This window comes from Rhinatrema bivittatum, chromosome 6 (genome assembly GCF_901001135.1).
Source record: "Rhinatrema bivittatum chromosome 6, aRhiBiv1.1, whole genome shotgun sequence".
In the NCBI taxonomy this organism is placed as follows: domain Eukaryota; kingdom Metazoa; phylum Chordata; class Amphibia; order Gymnophiona; family Rhinatrematidae; genus Rhinatrema; species Rhinatrema bivittatum.
The window spans coordinates 352231793-352249216 of NC_042620.1; the positions used below are offsets into that span (position 1 = coordinate 352231793).

The 17424-nt window shown below is 46.5% G+C and overlaps 1 protein-coding gene across 5 annotated transcripts in view; it reads right to left on the minus strand.

The window, feature by feature from the left end:
- Positions 1–7675: 7675 nt before the first annotated feature.
- SEPTIN6 (septin 6) overlaps positions 7676–17424 on the minus strand; it is a 52986-nt gene continuing 43237 nt past the window's right edge. Inside the window, exons 7-11 of one of the 5 annotated variants that reach the window (XM_029607823.1) lie at positions 16076–16244; positions 15733–15865; positions 14645–14835; positions 13305–13349; positions 10960–11672 (exon numbers count right to left, since the gene is read on the minus strand). In XM_029607823.1, the coding sequence (XP_029463683.1) occupies positions 13346–13349; positions 14645–14835; positions 15733–15865; positions 16076–16244 (497 nt within the window). In that variant the 3' untranslated portion in view covers positions 10960–11672; positions 13305–13345. The other 4 variants (XM_029607821.1, XM_029607820.1, XM_029607818.1 and 1 more) reach the window with 4 other exon arrangements.

Genomic DNA, 17424 nt, shown 5'->3' on the forward strand with positions numbered 1-17424 from the left:
TGCCCTCGGGGCGACTTCTATGGTTGATGCCATGAGTCCGAGGACTTGGAGATAGCCCCATGCCGTGGGGAGATTGGAATTCAACAATGTTCATAGTTGTTCCATCAACCTCCTTCTCCTTGTGGGGGGAAGGGTGACTCTGTTCCCTTTTGGTGTCAAACCGGACTCCCAGGTATTCCAGGCATTGGGAAGGCTGCAGGTGGCTCTTGGGTGTGTTGACGACCCACCCGAGGTTCTGCAGTAGTTTGTTGACTCTGGTGGTTGCCTGCTGGTTTTCCTCTGGTGATTTTGCTCTGATCAGCCAATCGTCCAGGTGTGGATGCACAAGGATTCCCTTCTTTCCTCAGTGCTGCCGCTACTTCCACCATGATCTTGGTGAATGTTCGGGGAGCCATGGCCAGCCCGAATGGTAGGACCTGGAACTGGTAGTGATGGCCCAATATCGCGAAGCGTAGGAAATGCTGGTGGGCGCGATGGATCAGTATGTGGAGATAGACTTCTGACAGATCCAGGGAGGTCAGGAATTATCCCAGTTGTTCTCCCTTTATGACCCTTTATTCTCCCGGTTGTTCTCCCTTTATAACCGCACGCAGGGTTTCCATGCGGAAGCAGAGTACCTTCAGGTAGCGATTGACAATCTTGAGGTCCAGTATGGGCCAAAAAGTTCCCTCTTTCTTGGGCACGATGAAGTAGATGGAATAGTGCCCCGAATTTTGTTGGTGCAGAGGCACCGGTGTTATTGCCTTTAGGGTGAGTAATTTTATTAGTGTGGTTTCCACTGCCTTCCTCTTGGAGGGGTCGTGGCACAGAGAAATCACAAACTTGTCCGGTGTAGCAGCAGAGACCGGGAGTGAAGTGCTGTTTGCAGAAGCATTGCTGACAGTAATTGACTGTACATCGGATGAGAAATACACTACTGAGATTTTTTCATAACTGTGGAGTGTTGAAGCCCCTGAGGCAGCAGTTTTTGAACCGCGAAACTTGGCCTGAGTTGGGCGATTTTTTAACACGTCTCTGCTTAATAAACATTTGGAAAAAGATCAGGCATCTATTGTTTGTGTTTACCATCGCCAGGCAGGCGCGTGATACCACGGCACAGCAAGCAGCGATCTGTAGGGTCATAGCTGATACATCGTAAGACTGCTTGAGGATGGATTCCTGCCATCTGTCATTGGCATCCTTGAGGGAAGCTCCACCCTCGACTGGTATGGTGGTGCGCTTTGTGGTGGCGCAGACCAAGGCGTCAACCTTGGGAAACATCAGGAGTTCCTTCGTCGCAGGGTCCAAGGGGTAGAGAGCTTCTAGGGCTCGACACCCCTTGAAGGTGGCCTCTGGGGCGTCCTATTCCAGGTTGATCAGTTGTTGTGCGGCCTGTAGCGTAGGGAAATGGCGTGAGGTTTGGCAGAGCCTGACCAGGAAGGGGCTCGCCTTGGACTCTGCTATGTTGCATGTGTCTGGAATGGCCAATGCCTTCAGGCTCGTGGCTACGAGATCTGATAATTCATCTTTTGGGAAGAAGCGCGTCATGGTGCGATGCGGTTCCGTTCCTGGAGGGAGTTCCACTTCTTCCAGGGGTTCTGGTTCCTCCTCTGAATCATCTGTGTCCCCTAAGGGGAGGTATTTGTCCAGGGGCGGCTCATTTGGTGGAGGCTGGGAGGGCCCTGGGAGGTTCTGGGCCACTGGTGGGGGTTGTGGTTGTGCCGCTGGTGGTCCTGTCTGTGCGTGGATGTAGGATTGTAGTTCCGTGAAGGATCCCGCCTAGGTGAAGTTGCCTGAGACTGCATTGGGTCCGGCGGCGCTCCCTGAGGGGCCCCACTGAGGGGAGGCCAAGTCGGGAATAGAGAGGTCCGGGGTAGTCTCGCTGGTAGATCCGGAGTCCTCTACAGGCTGAGGTGGACCTTGTCTTGGTTCCCCCTGAGCTTCTTCGCACAACAGGCACAGGGCGGAGGTCACCTCGGGCTGTGCCGCTCTCAAGTGGCATGCCGGGCAGAGGACTGGGCCTTTAGCTGTCTTGGACGGCGGTGCCATGATTTGTGTGTGTATCTTGTACAGATGCACATGCCGAGAGGCCTGGTTATGTATTCCGGGTGCATGGGCCTAGTTGTGCACTCAGTCCCCTTTATGCGCGGCGCTGTGCGCACAAGAATTTTATGTGCCCGGCTCGCTGCTGTGCGCACGGCTCAATTGTGCGGACAAGCATCGACTAAGGGGGGGAAATGGCGCCGGCGACCACGCGGGCAAGATGGCGTCCCCCCCCCGAGGGTCTCCATGTGGGAAGACCCTCGAGCTGGATTGGGGTCTAGCCCGGACGGGGCTGCTCAACCCGATTAGACAGAAGCCGGCGGGGCAATCTGTGCGGTTATCCGAGCCTCGGAGACCAGAGACTTAGAGAAAAGTTCTCTACCTTACGTTGTCTCGGCGCTTCCCAATCTCTTGCCGGGTGGTCTCCGGCTGCGGGAGGAGAGGGGAATACCTTCATCGCCGCGCTCGGTCTTGCACCCGCTGCCTCTCAGCTGCTCCCTTTTCAGGGGGCTAAGTCCATGCCGGGTCAGCGATCGGACTGAGGCTGCCTCTCAGCCGCTCCCTTCACCGGGGGTTAAGTCCACGCCGTGACCGAGGCTTACCTCTGAGGGATCTCGGAAATCACCTCAGGAATTCTCAACTGGGGGAGGGACCCTTAGGTATCACCACAAGAGAGCGGGGCTCGTCTGTAGGTAAGATTCTTTCTTTCTTCTTTGAATTTGGAGTTTGGTTGTCTAATGCTGTGCAAGCATGTGTGAAGTCCTGAACTGCTATGGAGACGGAAAAAACTGAGGAACAGAGCCTCGTGCACGGGTATATGTAGTGCTGACGTCAGATTGAAATCTGACTCCGTCTCCAACTGCTATCAGAAGCACACTATACCCATTGGTCCTGCTACATGCTAGGAAATAAATATTTCAAAACAGTAGACATCAAACACCACTCAATAATTAGAACCAATAAGGATAAAAATAAAGTTCCCCACTCCTCATACCTGGGAACTTTTGATTTCTAATTACCCTGTGATTAGTGCAGGGGAGGAGGTGGAGAAGGTACACAGACCTTCTCCTCTCTTTCTCATATACACATACATTTGTTCTCTCGCACACACAAGCTCGCATTCAGGCCCAGCCGCTTCCTCTCTTTGGTTGCAGACATAAAGAGCTCCGCCAGCAGCCGCAGAGCCTCTTCCGCTCTTCTTTGGCTACCAGTGGCCTCAGGGCCTCTCCTATTCATCAGCTGCAAGTGGGCTGGGCTCTGTCTGACAGACCCTGGGGCCTCTTCCTACTCTTCGGTCTCCGTGTGCCAGGCTGCCAACCTCCTCTGAGCCACCGCCCGGGACAAGTACACGGTTTGTACAGTGGATCCCGCCGGCCCTAGGCAGCGACCAGATTATAATGTAGGTGGGAATGACCAATGCAGGAGGGTCGAGGCAGCAAAACTGAGTCTGCGGGTCAGCAGCTTGGTAAAAGTCTTTACATTAGTAGAAGGAAGTAAACCCAACTGACATTACTCTACTAATACTGGACTGTCCCGCTTACAAGGATCAAGGAAGCTCAGAAAAGAGCCATTAAACCATGGGGCCTTTGGTATGGGAAGGCTTTGTGTCTTATGCTACTAATGAGTGCATCCACAGTTCACGAACAGAACAAGACTGTGCCACAGCCGATAGTCTACTTTATGACCTGCTTACTAAATCAGGAGTCCAAATCAGCTCTGTAACCTCTTCCGTTATCTGGAGCCCTTTGGGGATTCTCCAGCCAAGCATTTGGGACACAGCATGCAAGAAGCCTATAGCCTAAATGGTCACCTCAGTGGGTTTGCCAGTGTGGGCTACTGCTTTTGTGGACTTTCCTGGAATTGGGTTGAGGTAGTTTGAGCTTTGTATGAATCTTCAAGTACTCCTTGTGGAGGTTATCCTTGGAGGCAGAGTTGGGGAGTGGTTGCCATTTGCACATCTACTTTTGCATTTTATTTAAAAAAGCACACAGGTAATTTCTTCTGGAAAATTTCTGCCCACAAATGAATCAGTGTAATTATGGGCAGGTATGTTTGGTGGGGTCATTTTCAAAGCAGATTAGGCACAGTCTGCTTTGAAAATGTGTATTATTAATGCATAATGTTACAAAATCCCAACCCTCCCCCCAGATATATGTGAACAATCTTGCACATAAGAAACTGCAAGGCTCCTCCTTTTGCATCCATGTAACACAATGATGGCAGAAAAAGATTAATGGAGTCCAGAGCTATTTAAACCCAGACATTCGCTTACTTATTAAGGCTGGTTACAAGGCTCCGAGATTAGAGCATATGAAAAACAGTTGCTGCCCGCTGAATAAAGTTGGTTTATTAATAGTGCAGCTCTGACTATCTCTATCTACATCCACATACAGGCCTGGGAAAATGCCTGTAGCCAGGTATCTAATATTCAGAAGCACAAAACATAAAAGTAAAGGAAAAGAAGCAAAATATTTAAAAAAAATGTAAAAAAAACCCCCCCAAACCCCAGAAAAAAATGACAGAAGTCAGGAAAATGAAGTCCCTGGCTCTTAACGATCTTTGCTTGGGACCTAAGCTTCCTAAATCTATTTCTAGCCAGGACTACAAAGTCCTTTTGTTAAAAAGCCCTGGTCCTGCTCACTCCCACACAAGCTGACAGCGATAGAGAGCATGCATGCTGAAGGAGGATGGGACCGCTCCATGTCACGCCGCCTGTGAAACCTGCAAAGCAGAGCAGAAGAGTCTTCGAATTTATTTAGTTATTTATTTATTTATTAAAAACATACAGAAAGATAGGGAGACAGTGCTGGTTCTCTCACGACATGTAAATATATATATTATTGTCATTCACACTTTCATTTGTAAAAAGGAAGATAAATAAATACAGGGATTGAAAAACATGTAAGCAATGTTTAAATTAGAAGTTAAGAGGGAAAAGGAAAGCTATAACCAAATGCCAGAATGGGCTTTTATTATCCTCACATTGTAGCTCCCTGTCTTGTAAATATACCTACATGCAATCGCTGGCTAAAAAGTTTAAAAAAAAAAAAAGCAAGCAAGGAATGGTTTATTGATGCGAGAGCTGCAGGTTCCCCTGCCAGAAGTGGTGCCTCAGTTGCAGCCCCGTCCCCTTCCCGCTAGCCAGGGCTGACCTTAAGAGGACGCCGAGCCCCCGGGCCAGTGAAATTGAGGGTGTGGGGGGATTGCGCCCTCTCTACCACCCCCTACGGGCCGCCCTACCCCTAGCAGCACGGACAGCTCTCGCTCTGCAAGTGCCAAAGGAAAGCAGAGACCCTTGGCCACGCTGCACGTGCCCCGGGGAATCAGCAAGGGCCACCCCCCAGCCCATATTCTGGCATGAGGCAGCTCTCAGTTTATTTCTTTTAACAGACAGAAGGCACTGCACAATGCAGGGAGCTTCCCTGTAATAAAATAAGGAGGTACAGGAACTTGCAGTGTCTCTTTAAAAGGACAGAGGACCTTGCATGGTATTTTGATGGGTTTTTTAATATATATTTTATTTATTTATTTATTTTAGTGGCATTAAGATTGCTCCCCAGCATCTGAACACTGTCACTTTGTGTTAAGTGCTGTGTAACGCACAGGGTGAAGGCAGATGCAATTTCACCTTTCGCTTTAGTGTTAAAAGGCATTTCTTAGTCAACTGAAAAATCAACTAATCTATAGTATAGCATCCTACATTCCCTAAAGGAGAAGGTACAGTGCCTTGCTAAAGTCTTCATTCTGCTGCTAAAAATATACCAAGAAAAAGGCATTGGAGGAGGAGTCTGTTTCACCTATCTGCACAGCATACTCTTAAGCTTTCATGGTGAAAGAACAATTACCGAAATATTCCAAAAGGTAATTAAGAATACAAACAGAAAACTTCTGACTGTGTTAAGTCTTCACAGTCCTTAAATGGAATACTTAGTGGAAGCCCATTCTGCAGCGGCAGGAAGCATTGCAATACCGTGTGCAGCAGCTAGCCCACGGCTTAACACGCAATTGGATGTGCGTCCATAACCCCTGATGCAACACGGGGGATTAGTGCGTCCAAACCAACACATCGCTAATAGCGCTCATCACCTGTAATTCCATGAGGAAGTTGGGGGGGGGGGGGGGGGGGGGAGAGAGAGAGAATTCTGGATGCCCAATAGACACACACAAGATACATGGCCAGGACTTGTGTGTGTATCTATGCCGGTAGAAGAAGAACACTGACAGTCGTAGATTCAGTGTCCGTTTTCCTAACCCCTATTTACAGCCGTCTCCTATGCACCACATGCAGAGGAGGCACTAGGGATACGTAATTTTCCCTGGTGCCCCCTTTTCAGAGACACCCCTCATTTAAATATTGCATTGCTTACTGGCTGGACCAGTATTAGGAAAATGGGTGCTCAACAGTGAACGCTCATTTTCTGCACACAAATATTGCATTGGCTGCTTTGGGCATTCTTTTTGGCAAAATAACTGGATTTTTTTCCTCTGGCTGGGGATTGTCTGTGGTTTGGAGTCTTCAAATCCTGCCACGGATTTTCTATTTGATTCAGGCCTGGGCCATTCCATTGCTGCCTTTGCTTTGTGCTTAGGATCACTGAGTTGCCAAAAGGCGACTCTTCTCCTAAGGCCCTGGTCTATGGCAGACTGGAACGGGTTTTCCTCCAGGCTGTACTTGGATTTTGCACCATCTACCTTTCCCTTGATCTTCACAAGTGTTGCCATCCCCGCCACCGTGTTTTAGTGTAGGGATGGTGTTAGCAGGCCATCATACAGAGTTTGTTTTTCATCACACAGATCGCTTAGGATTAAGACCAGAAAGTTCCACATTGGCCTCATCAAACCTCAAAATCTTCTCCCACCATGCATGCAGTGTCCCTAAGTGTTTCTTTGCAAATGCTATGCGGCACATCCCATGGCTTTTCTTCAGCAGTGGCTGCCTTGTTTAGGGAGTAACTCTGAAACTGTTAACTGTCAGCCAGAGACATTCAAAGTTCTTCTAAAGTAATCTTAGGCCTCACAGGGATCTGCATATTAAGAACATAAGAACTTGCCATACTGGGTCAGACCAAGGGTCCATCAAGCCCAGCATCCTGTTTCCAACAGTAGCCAATCCAGGCCATAAGAACCTGGCAAGTACCCAAAAACTAAGTCTATTCCATGTTACCGTTGCTAGTAATCTTATCCTAATTGTAACTACTGTATATAGCTCCTTCTGTAAATAAGTTCCTCCTATTTCTTATTTTGACGGTTGTTCTTTACTCTCTCTCACACTACCTATCTTTCCCTCTCTTCTCCTGTCTCCCTTACCCCCCCCCCCTTTTTTCTGGCCTGCTCCCATCCCCTGCCCCCTGTTTATTGTAATTTCCTCCTTTAATTGAGTTACTTGTAAACCGGTGTGATGTGCTATACGAACGTCGGTATATTAAAAGTTGTTAAATAAATAAATAGTAATAGCAGTGGCTATTTTCTAAGTCAACTTAATTAATAGCAGGTAATGGACTTCTCCTCCAAGAACTTATCCAATCCTTTTTTAAACACAGCTATACTAACTGCACTAACCACATCCTCTGGCAACAAATTCCAGAGTTTAATTGTGCATGGAGTAAAAAAGAACTTTCTCCGATTAGTTTTAAATGTGCCACACGCTAACTTCATGGAGTACCCCCTAGTCCTTCTATTATCCGAAAGAGTAAATAACCAATTCACATCTACCCGTTCTAGACCTCTCATGATTTTGAACACCTCTATCATCTGGATATCCTGACAACCCGAGTGGCTGTGAGGCACAGGTTTGGGAAATCCTGGTGCAGAGTATGCTGTATAGCTCAGTGAAACAAACTCCTACTTTAAGAGATTTTGATTTGTAGTTTTAGACAGCAGAGGGTGTGAAGACTTATAAAGCCTTGTAACTTATTAAACTTGATTTTCGTTTTATTTGAGGCACTCAAGATCAGAGCACCCTGTAACTGTGCAGCCTTCGGACATGCTTAAAGAGGTGTTAAGCACTACTGCAGACAGACCGAGGACTCCCTTGAGAAGACCCAGTCCCAAATCATGGCAAAAAAGCTTATGTAAAGAAAAAATAAATAAAATCTTCTTCTCCTTTTGGAGATTGCATAGTGATATAATTCAAACACCACACTATGCCAGGAGTAGGCAACAGCCCTGGAGGGCCACAACCAGGACCCCCACCATGAATATGCATGAGAGAGATTAGCATGCACTGCCTCCACTGTATGTAAGTATCTCATGCATATTCATCGTGGATATCCTGAAGACTGGACCTGTTTGTGGCACTCGAGGAACGGAGTTGCCTATCCCTGCACTGTATCTTATGCATGGTTAGGAAAACATATTGGTGCTATAAACTCATAGGATGGCTGTTTTACCATTGCTGCGCTGAAGATGCCTCTAAACACCCCCTGACCAGAAAGTACCCAAGAATTATATGCTGCAATTTAATTTTTCTAGTTTATTAATATGCATTAGATGGTAGAAACCAACATGATCACAAGAACTGACAGCATTTGACATCCACATAAACAGCTGGAAATGAACCAATGAGAAAACTGTAGCGGGGGGCTCAGATTTCAGAGGTTTGACTCTGGACACAAAACCTAGGACCCATCACATTCACGTCAGGAACCTGGAAAGTCACCGCCCTATTATTCAGGGGCTACCAGGGTTGAAGGAAAAAAAAAAAAAAAATCAAAGTCAACCCAAGGCTGTGTAAATAAGCAATATCGCTAACGAAAAGCCAGGTGCGATTTCCTTGTGCTCTTCCTCAGTGCCATCCATAATAGAACTAGTCTTGTTGTAGAAATATAAAAACACCATCACTTAACACACATCATGCCAGCTGGACACAAAACTGCTTTCCAAGGCCTTAACTTTGCACTAAAGGCTTTTTTCTCTCTCTCTCTCGTTTGAGTCAGACAAAATTCAAAACCCACCCCCCACCTCACCCCCATTCCCCTTCTTCTACAAGTTGCTGTCCTCTCGTTCAGATACAGTGCAGCAGGCGAGGAGACATTAAAAGAAGCTAAAGAAAGAGAGAAAACATGGAATTATCAAAAAGGTGAAACAGACACAGAAGCAGAGGAAAAAAGACAGAGCACAGTGAACCCCAGCAACAGGGAGCAAACGTTAACCGCACCAGAGCGAAGGTGCCTGGAGCACTTTAAGAAAACCACACGAGGTAGAAAAGCTTTTAAAAACGGCTTTTAATAGCTTTTATAGGATCAGACCAGCAAATGAATATTCTTTAATATGGCAAGTGAAAGGCGGGCTTTACTCCTACTGCACAGGTAACAGCTGACAAAATGACACAGGCATTTTCCAAGACATACTCGGCAATTTAACCACAGCAACATCTGTACATTCTTTACTCTGAAGATAGGATTTTTTTCACCCGTTATGCCCTTCATTTAAATAGGCTTCCTGAGAAACTCCATAAATATGACTAATACTTTAAACACCTCCATGAAGCCGGGCCTCTGTGGAGGACTGGCTGACCCTAGCCACCCCCTCCTCCCCCCCCCCCCCAGAGTCATTGATATTTGCACCCCCAGACCAACCGTGCTCTGGGCAAACATCTTGGGGCCTGCGACAGGCGACTCCGGCAGTTCTACAAGGTTTAACATTCTGGGTCAGGATTGATTTGTACAAGTTGAAGGATCCTCATCCCAAAATTCACATCCTGAGCTCGGCTTCTCTGTAGCTTGGAGTACAGCGAGGAAAGAGTCTATATGCTTTTGGGGTGCTGGATTAGCTTGTCAGGTCTCTGTAAATGTGCTTACCCCAGCTCCTTGAAACTCCTCACATGATGGGGCGCTGTGCTGTACCCACCTAGAATGTAAGCTCTCTAGGGAAGGGACTTGTAAGTATCTGAATTATTAATGATTCTATAAACCACTCTGAGCATCATTTAGAAAGGCAGGCTAAAAATGCAAAAATTAAAAATATGTAAAATAATGACACTGCTGCTTAAAACATCACTGCAGACATGTCAGTTTTACTTTCTTTTTTTAGGTATCAAAACATGATCGCATTATATTCTTCTCTGATTAAGCCTTAAACTTCGGCATGAGCTTGGCTGGTTTTGATTTCCAAGGAAATCAGTTTACTTCGAAATCCATCTGCAGCCAAGCAGTTGTTTGTACCCTACATTTTGATTTTAAACTAGAAATGAAACCTATCTGGGAATAGGTCAAGGTGTGTGCTGTTTCAGAAAGCTGGAGGTCAGGATAATGAACTTTTCTAAGTGACCCACAGTATGCTTCACAGTGTTCAGAAATCATTTGAAACAATATTTTTCAGCAAACCTCCATTAATCCATAATTAAAAACAAAAAGGTACTGTTGTCTTTATAAATCCTCTAAATAAATATATCTTTTGCAATGCATCATCATTTTGCCAGCAAAAAATAAAAGTAGTAAATATTAACATTTTCACATTAAATTGCTAAAAAACAAAAAAAAAATGACAATAAGAGAAAAATGCTGGAGAAAACAAAATAAGAACGAGACCTTCATTGATACACAGTGAAAAACAGTTTCAAAGGGAAGGGGGAAAAAATAAACTGGTTGGTACGGACAAATCACTGCTGTAAAAGACCGCTCAGCTGAAAAGCCAGCAGACAGCTGGAAAAATTAGCAAAAAGCAGGTCTGTCCCATCACACTGCGGCAAGGGAAATATTATTCAGTACACAGCCAGGGGTTACTGAAAAGAAAAGTGCAAAAAAAAACAAACCAAAAAAAACAAAACACAACAGAAAACAAAATAAAATGTTAACAATACATCTGGAGCAAACAAAAAAAAGTAAACAAAAAAAAAACAGGCAGAAAACATGCAGCTGTACCCTCTCATAATGCCAGTGCACTTCAGAGCTCCTGAAATATATATGTCTTACACTAAACAAACCTCGAAAACCCAAGGAGAGTAAAACAGCAGAAACACGTGTTTATTTTTAGTACATTTTAATAAGCTTTCTATAATGCTTCTGTATCAGCAATATAAAAGATTTTTAAAAAATTATAAAAAATATTTGGTAAGAAATACTCAGAAGAAATTATTGAATTTAAGCAGTGAAAAATCCATCTGACTGCACCAATGCCAGACAGGCCAAAATTGGACAATGCAAATCAGATCTGAACTCCAAAATAGCGCTGCGTTAACAACTTGTATGAGTACATGGAAAAAAAAATGTTTAAAAAAAAAACAAAAAAAAAAAAAACCCATGAAAGTTGTAAGATCTCTGCCCATCTCCTGAACAGTTTCGTTCACCGCAGGCACAAGTGATGGATTTCACAAGCCCTTAACCATGCAGCCGTGCTACCAATGAAAAGGCCATTGTGAGGGACCCAGTGGGAACAGTTAGTTCTGCAAACCAATCGCACCGCCGGCATGCTGGGGATGAAATGTAAGATGGCATAGCAGCTCTTGCCAGTTCCATGAAAGGTTATTGCTGGTTTCTTCACCAGAAGGCTGCCAGGATTTGCAGGATCTGAATGCCTTTAGTGCATGGTGAGGGGAGGGAAAGGCAGGAAGAGGGCAGGGGAGCAAGCACAGTGGCACAGGCTACATTAAGGGGGATGTGGGGGAAATTCATTTCAGACGTGCCAAAGGAAGGGTCTACAGGAAACCAGAACTGAAAAATGAAAGAAAAAAAAAAAAGGGTGGATTAATGATTTCATGGACCCATTCAAAGCAAAACATCTATGGTAGTGCTATTTACTTTTGGCCCTGGAGGGACAGGGTACCCCTAATGCATATGCATGAGAGAGATCTGCATGCCAATCCCTTTCCTGCATATTCATTAAGGATGGTCTGAAAACCCAACCCATTTACAGCCCTCGAGGACCGTCAGTAAACACCACTGATCTATGGTCACAAATGCATCAAGAAACAGAAATAGTCGCCATCTTGGTTAGTAAAGCTGGGCTGAAATGACTGCACAGCGATGGTGAGGTTACACATATGCATGGGCACACACACACACACACACACTTGGCAGGACTGGCCAGAAAAACTTTCCTAAATTTCTACACTACTGGCTCCAAAGCCTGTCCAGAGGGACACCCAGCCAGCCGGGATTTTCAAAATAGCCACAATCAAAAACGCACAAGAGAAACTTGCATGCAGTTGAGGCTATGAATGCAACTCTCTCCTGTACCTTCACTGTGGCTATCCTGAAAATCCAACCAGCTGAGGGGTCATCCGTCCCCGCCCCAAGGACAGGTTTGAGAAACACGATTCTAAAATGTTTAGAACTCGCGTGCACGCTCTCCCCTGGGGACCAGCTCGGTCTGAATTTTCAAGAAGGCTCATCACCCAGTAAGAGAAACATGGGGGTAACCTGCACGGCACGGCAGATACTACCATAAGGCTTTAGGCCAGAAACGGAAACGAGGCTCCACTACATCAGGGTAGATTTTCAGGCTAAAGGGGTGGCACTTTTTTTGTCCCATTTTAAAAAGGGAAACTTTACATACTTTGCAGACAATGGTTACACCTTTAATAGCATCATAGGAATAAGTGGCAGTAAACATGAAGATGCAAACATGTGCATTTTTCAAGATGAGCAGATAGACAGAGATGGAAGCTCAGATTACATCAAGCCATCAAGAGCTTTGGAATTAGCATTAGATGCCTTTCAATAGCACTTTCCTAAAATGACGTGATTCACAAGGGTGCGAAACCCTTAGGGGGCCCCAATGCAAGAATACCAATTAACGGGGAAAGTTAATTCTCAGTAATGACATTTTATATAGAAATAAAGTACAGATTCTAAAAGTTAAAAGGGGAAAAAATGTTACTTGAAGTGATAAAGAGCTGCCCTGAGTTCCCAGGACGTGCCCTCCAGCCTCGCAGCGTAGCGAGCAGCTAAGGCCGCGCAGACCAGAGATGCGCCACGAGCCAGAGGGAGGATCCGGACGCACGTACTTCCCCTTGGGCTGGGCTCCCGTAGCTCCAGCTTTTTTGCTGTTGGAAAGCGGACTGAGGGGGTTTGCAGACATTCGCCAGTCCTGCCTCTGCCTTCTCCTCGCTGCAAAGATCACAGCTCAGGGCCCCAAGAATCACAACACCAAAAGCCACGCCACAGAGCCCAGTGCACGCTTACAATGAATGCTTACTTTGAATTAAAGGATATGCACAGCAAACATTTATGTTCTGAGAACCTTTAGGCAGATATCTATGACCTGCAACAAGCATCTCTTGCATTCCATGAAGATGTAGGATCGTTCGGACTGCCCAATTGGAAGTAGTTAATGAAGCTTACCAGGACAATGTACCCCATGCAGCATGCAGTTAAGAGCAGTGTTAGCTGTAAAACAGTACATAGGAAATGCAAATGAAGATGACATGAACCATTAAGATCCCAATCACCATGAGCAGCGCCAGGGGCAGAACTAAAAAAAATAAATAAAAACCAAACATCGCAAGTGTTCTCCGAACACAAATTGTGTAGGGTTTAAAGGCATGGTTTGCAGACATAGAATTATAGACATACCCGCTTAGCCGAGAGGACGTACATACCGAAATGCGCACACACACGTTCACGGAGCGTGCGCGGACACACAAAAACACATCTTGCCAGGGTGAACAGCACCAATTTGGATGAAGACTTTTACAAGGTCTCATCTCTTCTCGAGGTCACCATTGCTCCCAGCCTCCTTCTCCCCGTCAGGCATGCGGAAGGCTGGGACCCAAACCCAGCCCTCTTGTGACTGCTACATGCACTGTCTCTTTGTGGTCCCTTCTCCCCCGTCCCAAGACACTGCACGCATTTTGATTGGAATCTCTTCAGGGAAAACATGATTGCCCAATTTATTCTCCCCTCTCCTTGCCTGTGAGGAAACCCTCTGATAAAAACCTTAGTAAAATGGACCCAAACAAACAGGAGCCAGGTTTTGCTTTGTTTAAGAGTCCTCTCCTGAACGCTGAGGGCCAGTCAGATTCTCTGTCACCAACAGTGCCTGTAGGACGTTTTGTCTCCAGGACATTCTGCATATTTTGGGGGATTTATTTCTTCCCCTACTCTCCTCCTCTGCTGTATGATCTTAAAGATCCCTTGGACCAACAAGCAATCTTCTTCCCTGGCTCTCTAATTCCCCTCTCCCCACATACAATCTCTAAGATCTGGAAACCTCTCAGATGTTATTTTGCACTTATGAAAAATATGGTACAGAGAGCATTCAGAAGACGCTCTCTCTCTCATGGTTCTATATTCCAGATGCTAATCATGAAAAAAAAAAAAAGCAGGCATGTTTTGGGGGGGGGGGGGGGTTCCTAACAGTTCAAATATTACGGCAGAGATGAGAGCTTCCTGTTGATTTGGCTCATTGCAGGGTCCCTAAGAAACCAGGCCTACTCAGCACAAAATTAAAGACCGCTTTGGTGCTTTCATTTAAGACACTCGTCAGCGGTGATTAAACCCCTGAGCCTGTGACAAATCGTCTGTTCTCCCCACCCCCAATAATCATAAATTCTTAATTTCTCAGGCAAGTGCACGAACACCACTAAGCGGAATGTACTTAACATGCCAGGCCCGTAAAAAAAAAAAAAAAAAAAAAATTTCAGAGGATGGGCCCAAGGGCACGGGCTTGCTTGCCTACTTACTTTTTCCTCTCTTTCTCTCTCTTTAGAGTCTGCGAGCCCCCGGCCTGCTGGGCTTGGGACTGAAGTAGCTCGGCCGCTGTTCTCCTCTGCTTGAAAGCATTTAACTCATCGTCAAGAGATTTCTTCTTCTCCTCCAGCTTCTTTTTCTCATCCTGGTGCAATTTCTTCAGCCGATCAAATTTTTCGTGCAGCTGAAAGAAGGGGGGGAGGGGGGAGGGCGAGGGCAGACACAGAAGCCGTAACGACACTGCACCTTTAACCCTGGGCAGATCAGCTCAGCGATTCAACTCCTCCAGGGATGGACTCAGCGGCAGCCAAGTCTGGTTTAAAACTTCCGGGTCTGTGCAGTTACAAGACGGGGGTGGGATATGAGAGAGAGCGCTGAGAGGGTGTAAGGGGTCTGAACCCCCACAACACACACACAGAAGGTGGCACCCACTCTGGAAAGGTTTTGTTCACCTCCCAAAGCTCTGGTGGCCAGGCTTCCACTTCTCCACTAAACGCCACAGTCGTGAAAGTTTATTTACCATTCTGTGCGCACCCGGAAAATCCTTACAGCTGGGGCCTTGAGTTAGTCATCATGATACACTGGGCCCTACCTTAAAAGTGAGTTTACATCTTGCTCGTAAGCAAGGAATACGTTCAGCGAGAAGCACATCTGAAATTTCCAGCTGCACACACAAGCTCCAAACCTTCCCCCAGCCCCTTATACCTGACTGCGTTAGCTAAAGAGCCTCCTGATCCCAACATGAGTTCCCCAAACCTGACAGTACTCTGTCCCTCGGCCGGGCTTCCTCACTGCGGCCCACCCACCCTTGCAAACCTGGAGCAGCCACACCTTTAAATCGCTTACACAGCCCTGATGAGCAAATTCTAAGAGCTAGCAGAGCCCCGCTCCCCTGTCCAGAGACCTCCAGCGCAGCTGCACCCGTGCCCCGCACGCCCACTCCTCTGGGGGTGCCACCAGCAGTACACCCCCACCCTCCCGCTTACAGGCCCACAGCAGCAGCGCAGCCCCATTTCTCACCCTCCGGTCCTGCCGCCCCCGCCCACCCAGGTGCCACCGGCCATGCTCGCTCCGCTCTTACCTCTTTCTCTGCTTCCTTCAGCTCGGCTTCTTTCTCTTTGACCCTCTGAACAAACATCTGCCTCATCTCCTCCTCTTTCTTCTGCAGTTCGCCCAGAAACTCATTCCTTTTGGCCTCATACGTCTCTTGCAAGCTACAGGAGGTTAAAAGCCACTGGTAAACGGCCGCCAACCCAAGAAGCGACTGCGGCACGCAGCCGCCGATAGCCATTTTATTCCCCTGTCTGACCCGCTTGGCATCAGAACCAAGCACAGCAGGCAGCCTCCAAAAGGGGAAGTTTAGAAGGGGTTTTGTTTTTTTTAATTCTCTAGTTTTCCCAGCTCAGTGATGCTCATGCACGTACCTGAAAGGTTTGCTGTCCGGATCAGTATCCTTAAAGCCCATTTCTTCCAGTTTGCACCGGCGATACAGCTCGTAGTGGCGCGTGTGTGTCTGCTCACGCAGATCCTCCATATTCACCCGAATCAGCATCTCTCGGAGCTTCACAAAGTCACAGTGATTTTCGTTTTCAACTAAGTAAAACAAAATTGACAAAACCTATGGCTGGAACAAGAGCACGTGGAGGGTGGGAAGCCTCAACAGACCATTTCCATAAATCAGCACTGTAGAGATCGCAATCAATTAAGTAACCGCTAGGCCTATTTAGTAAGATTTATTTTTTTTATTTTAAGATGCGATTAGAAGTAGAAATCGGCACTCAATGCGCATTAAACACACATCATCATACGATATTGGTATTTCTACATTAATAATCGCGTAGGAAAAATCGGAAGCAACACGCGCCAAATGCATGCAGAGCAGCTCATTAATATGCAAACAGGTTAAACGTGGATCATGAAAAATATGTTGCGGTACACATTAAGCTGGGCTTACCACCACCACAAATGGTCCAGCTAGCCCTGCTTCTGCTGACATTTAAATTCACATCCAAACTACCCCAGCACTACCACTCCTCTTTCAAAATCCACCGCAGGCCTCCCCTTCACCACAGCCCTACCCCCAACCAAAATGTAAACCGCCCCCCCCCTCCTTCCTGAACTCTACCCCTACCTGCAAGTGCCCCCAGGTTGATAATGGGGTAGAAGTGATGCCCAGCTGTTCCTGCCCCATTGATGCATTTGTCCAAAATGACAGCAGCTCACCTTACACTTCCTTTGCTCTTCATAGGAGTTTTGAAAAGGGGGGCGGTGTGCGTTTAAATATTGGGGGTGATTTGGAACTCGGGGCTTCAGGTCCCTATAAGCATAACCAGGTTACAGGGCATGCCCAAGAACATCTGCAGGCACATTAGCTTGATCTTAAGATGTCTGGTTAGCCCTGCCAGGGCTCTTGGTGGAAGCTAACTACACATCAGGAGATCTAGTTAGCTTCAGTTTAATGTACACTGTGACGTTTATCATGATCTGTTTTAACTCCTTTTACATATTATTGAGTTCTTTTGCACGCATTGCCATGTAATGCAACTCATTCACTTTTGTTTCTGCTGGCAGCATCCACACTTTCCTGACCATGGTATTCACTAAACCATGGTACTCGACTGCTGCAGTTAAGACAACACCACGGGAACAAACCTGCATTAAAACTGGGCATCAACGCAGTTTAGTGAATGGGCCTCTTATGATTCAAATCCGTGATTACCACAAATATCAGTCCAATAACTACAAACAGCAGCAGCGGAGAATGCCACAGAGC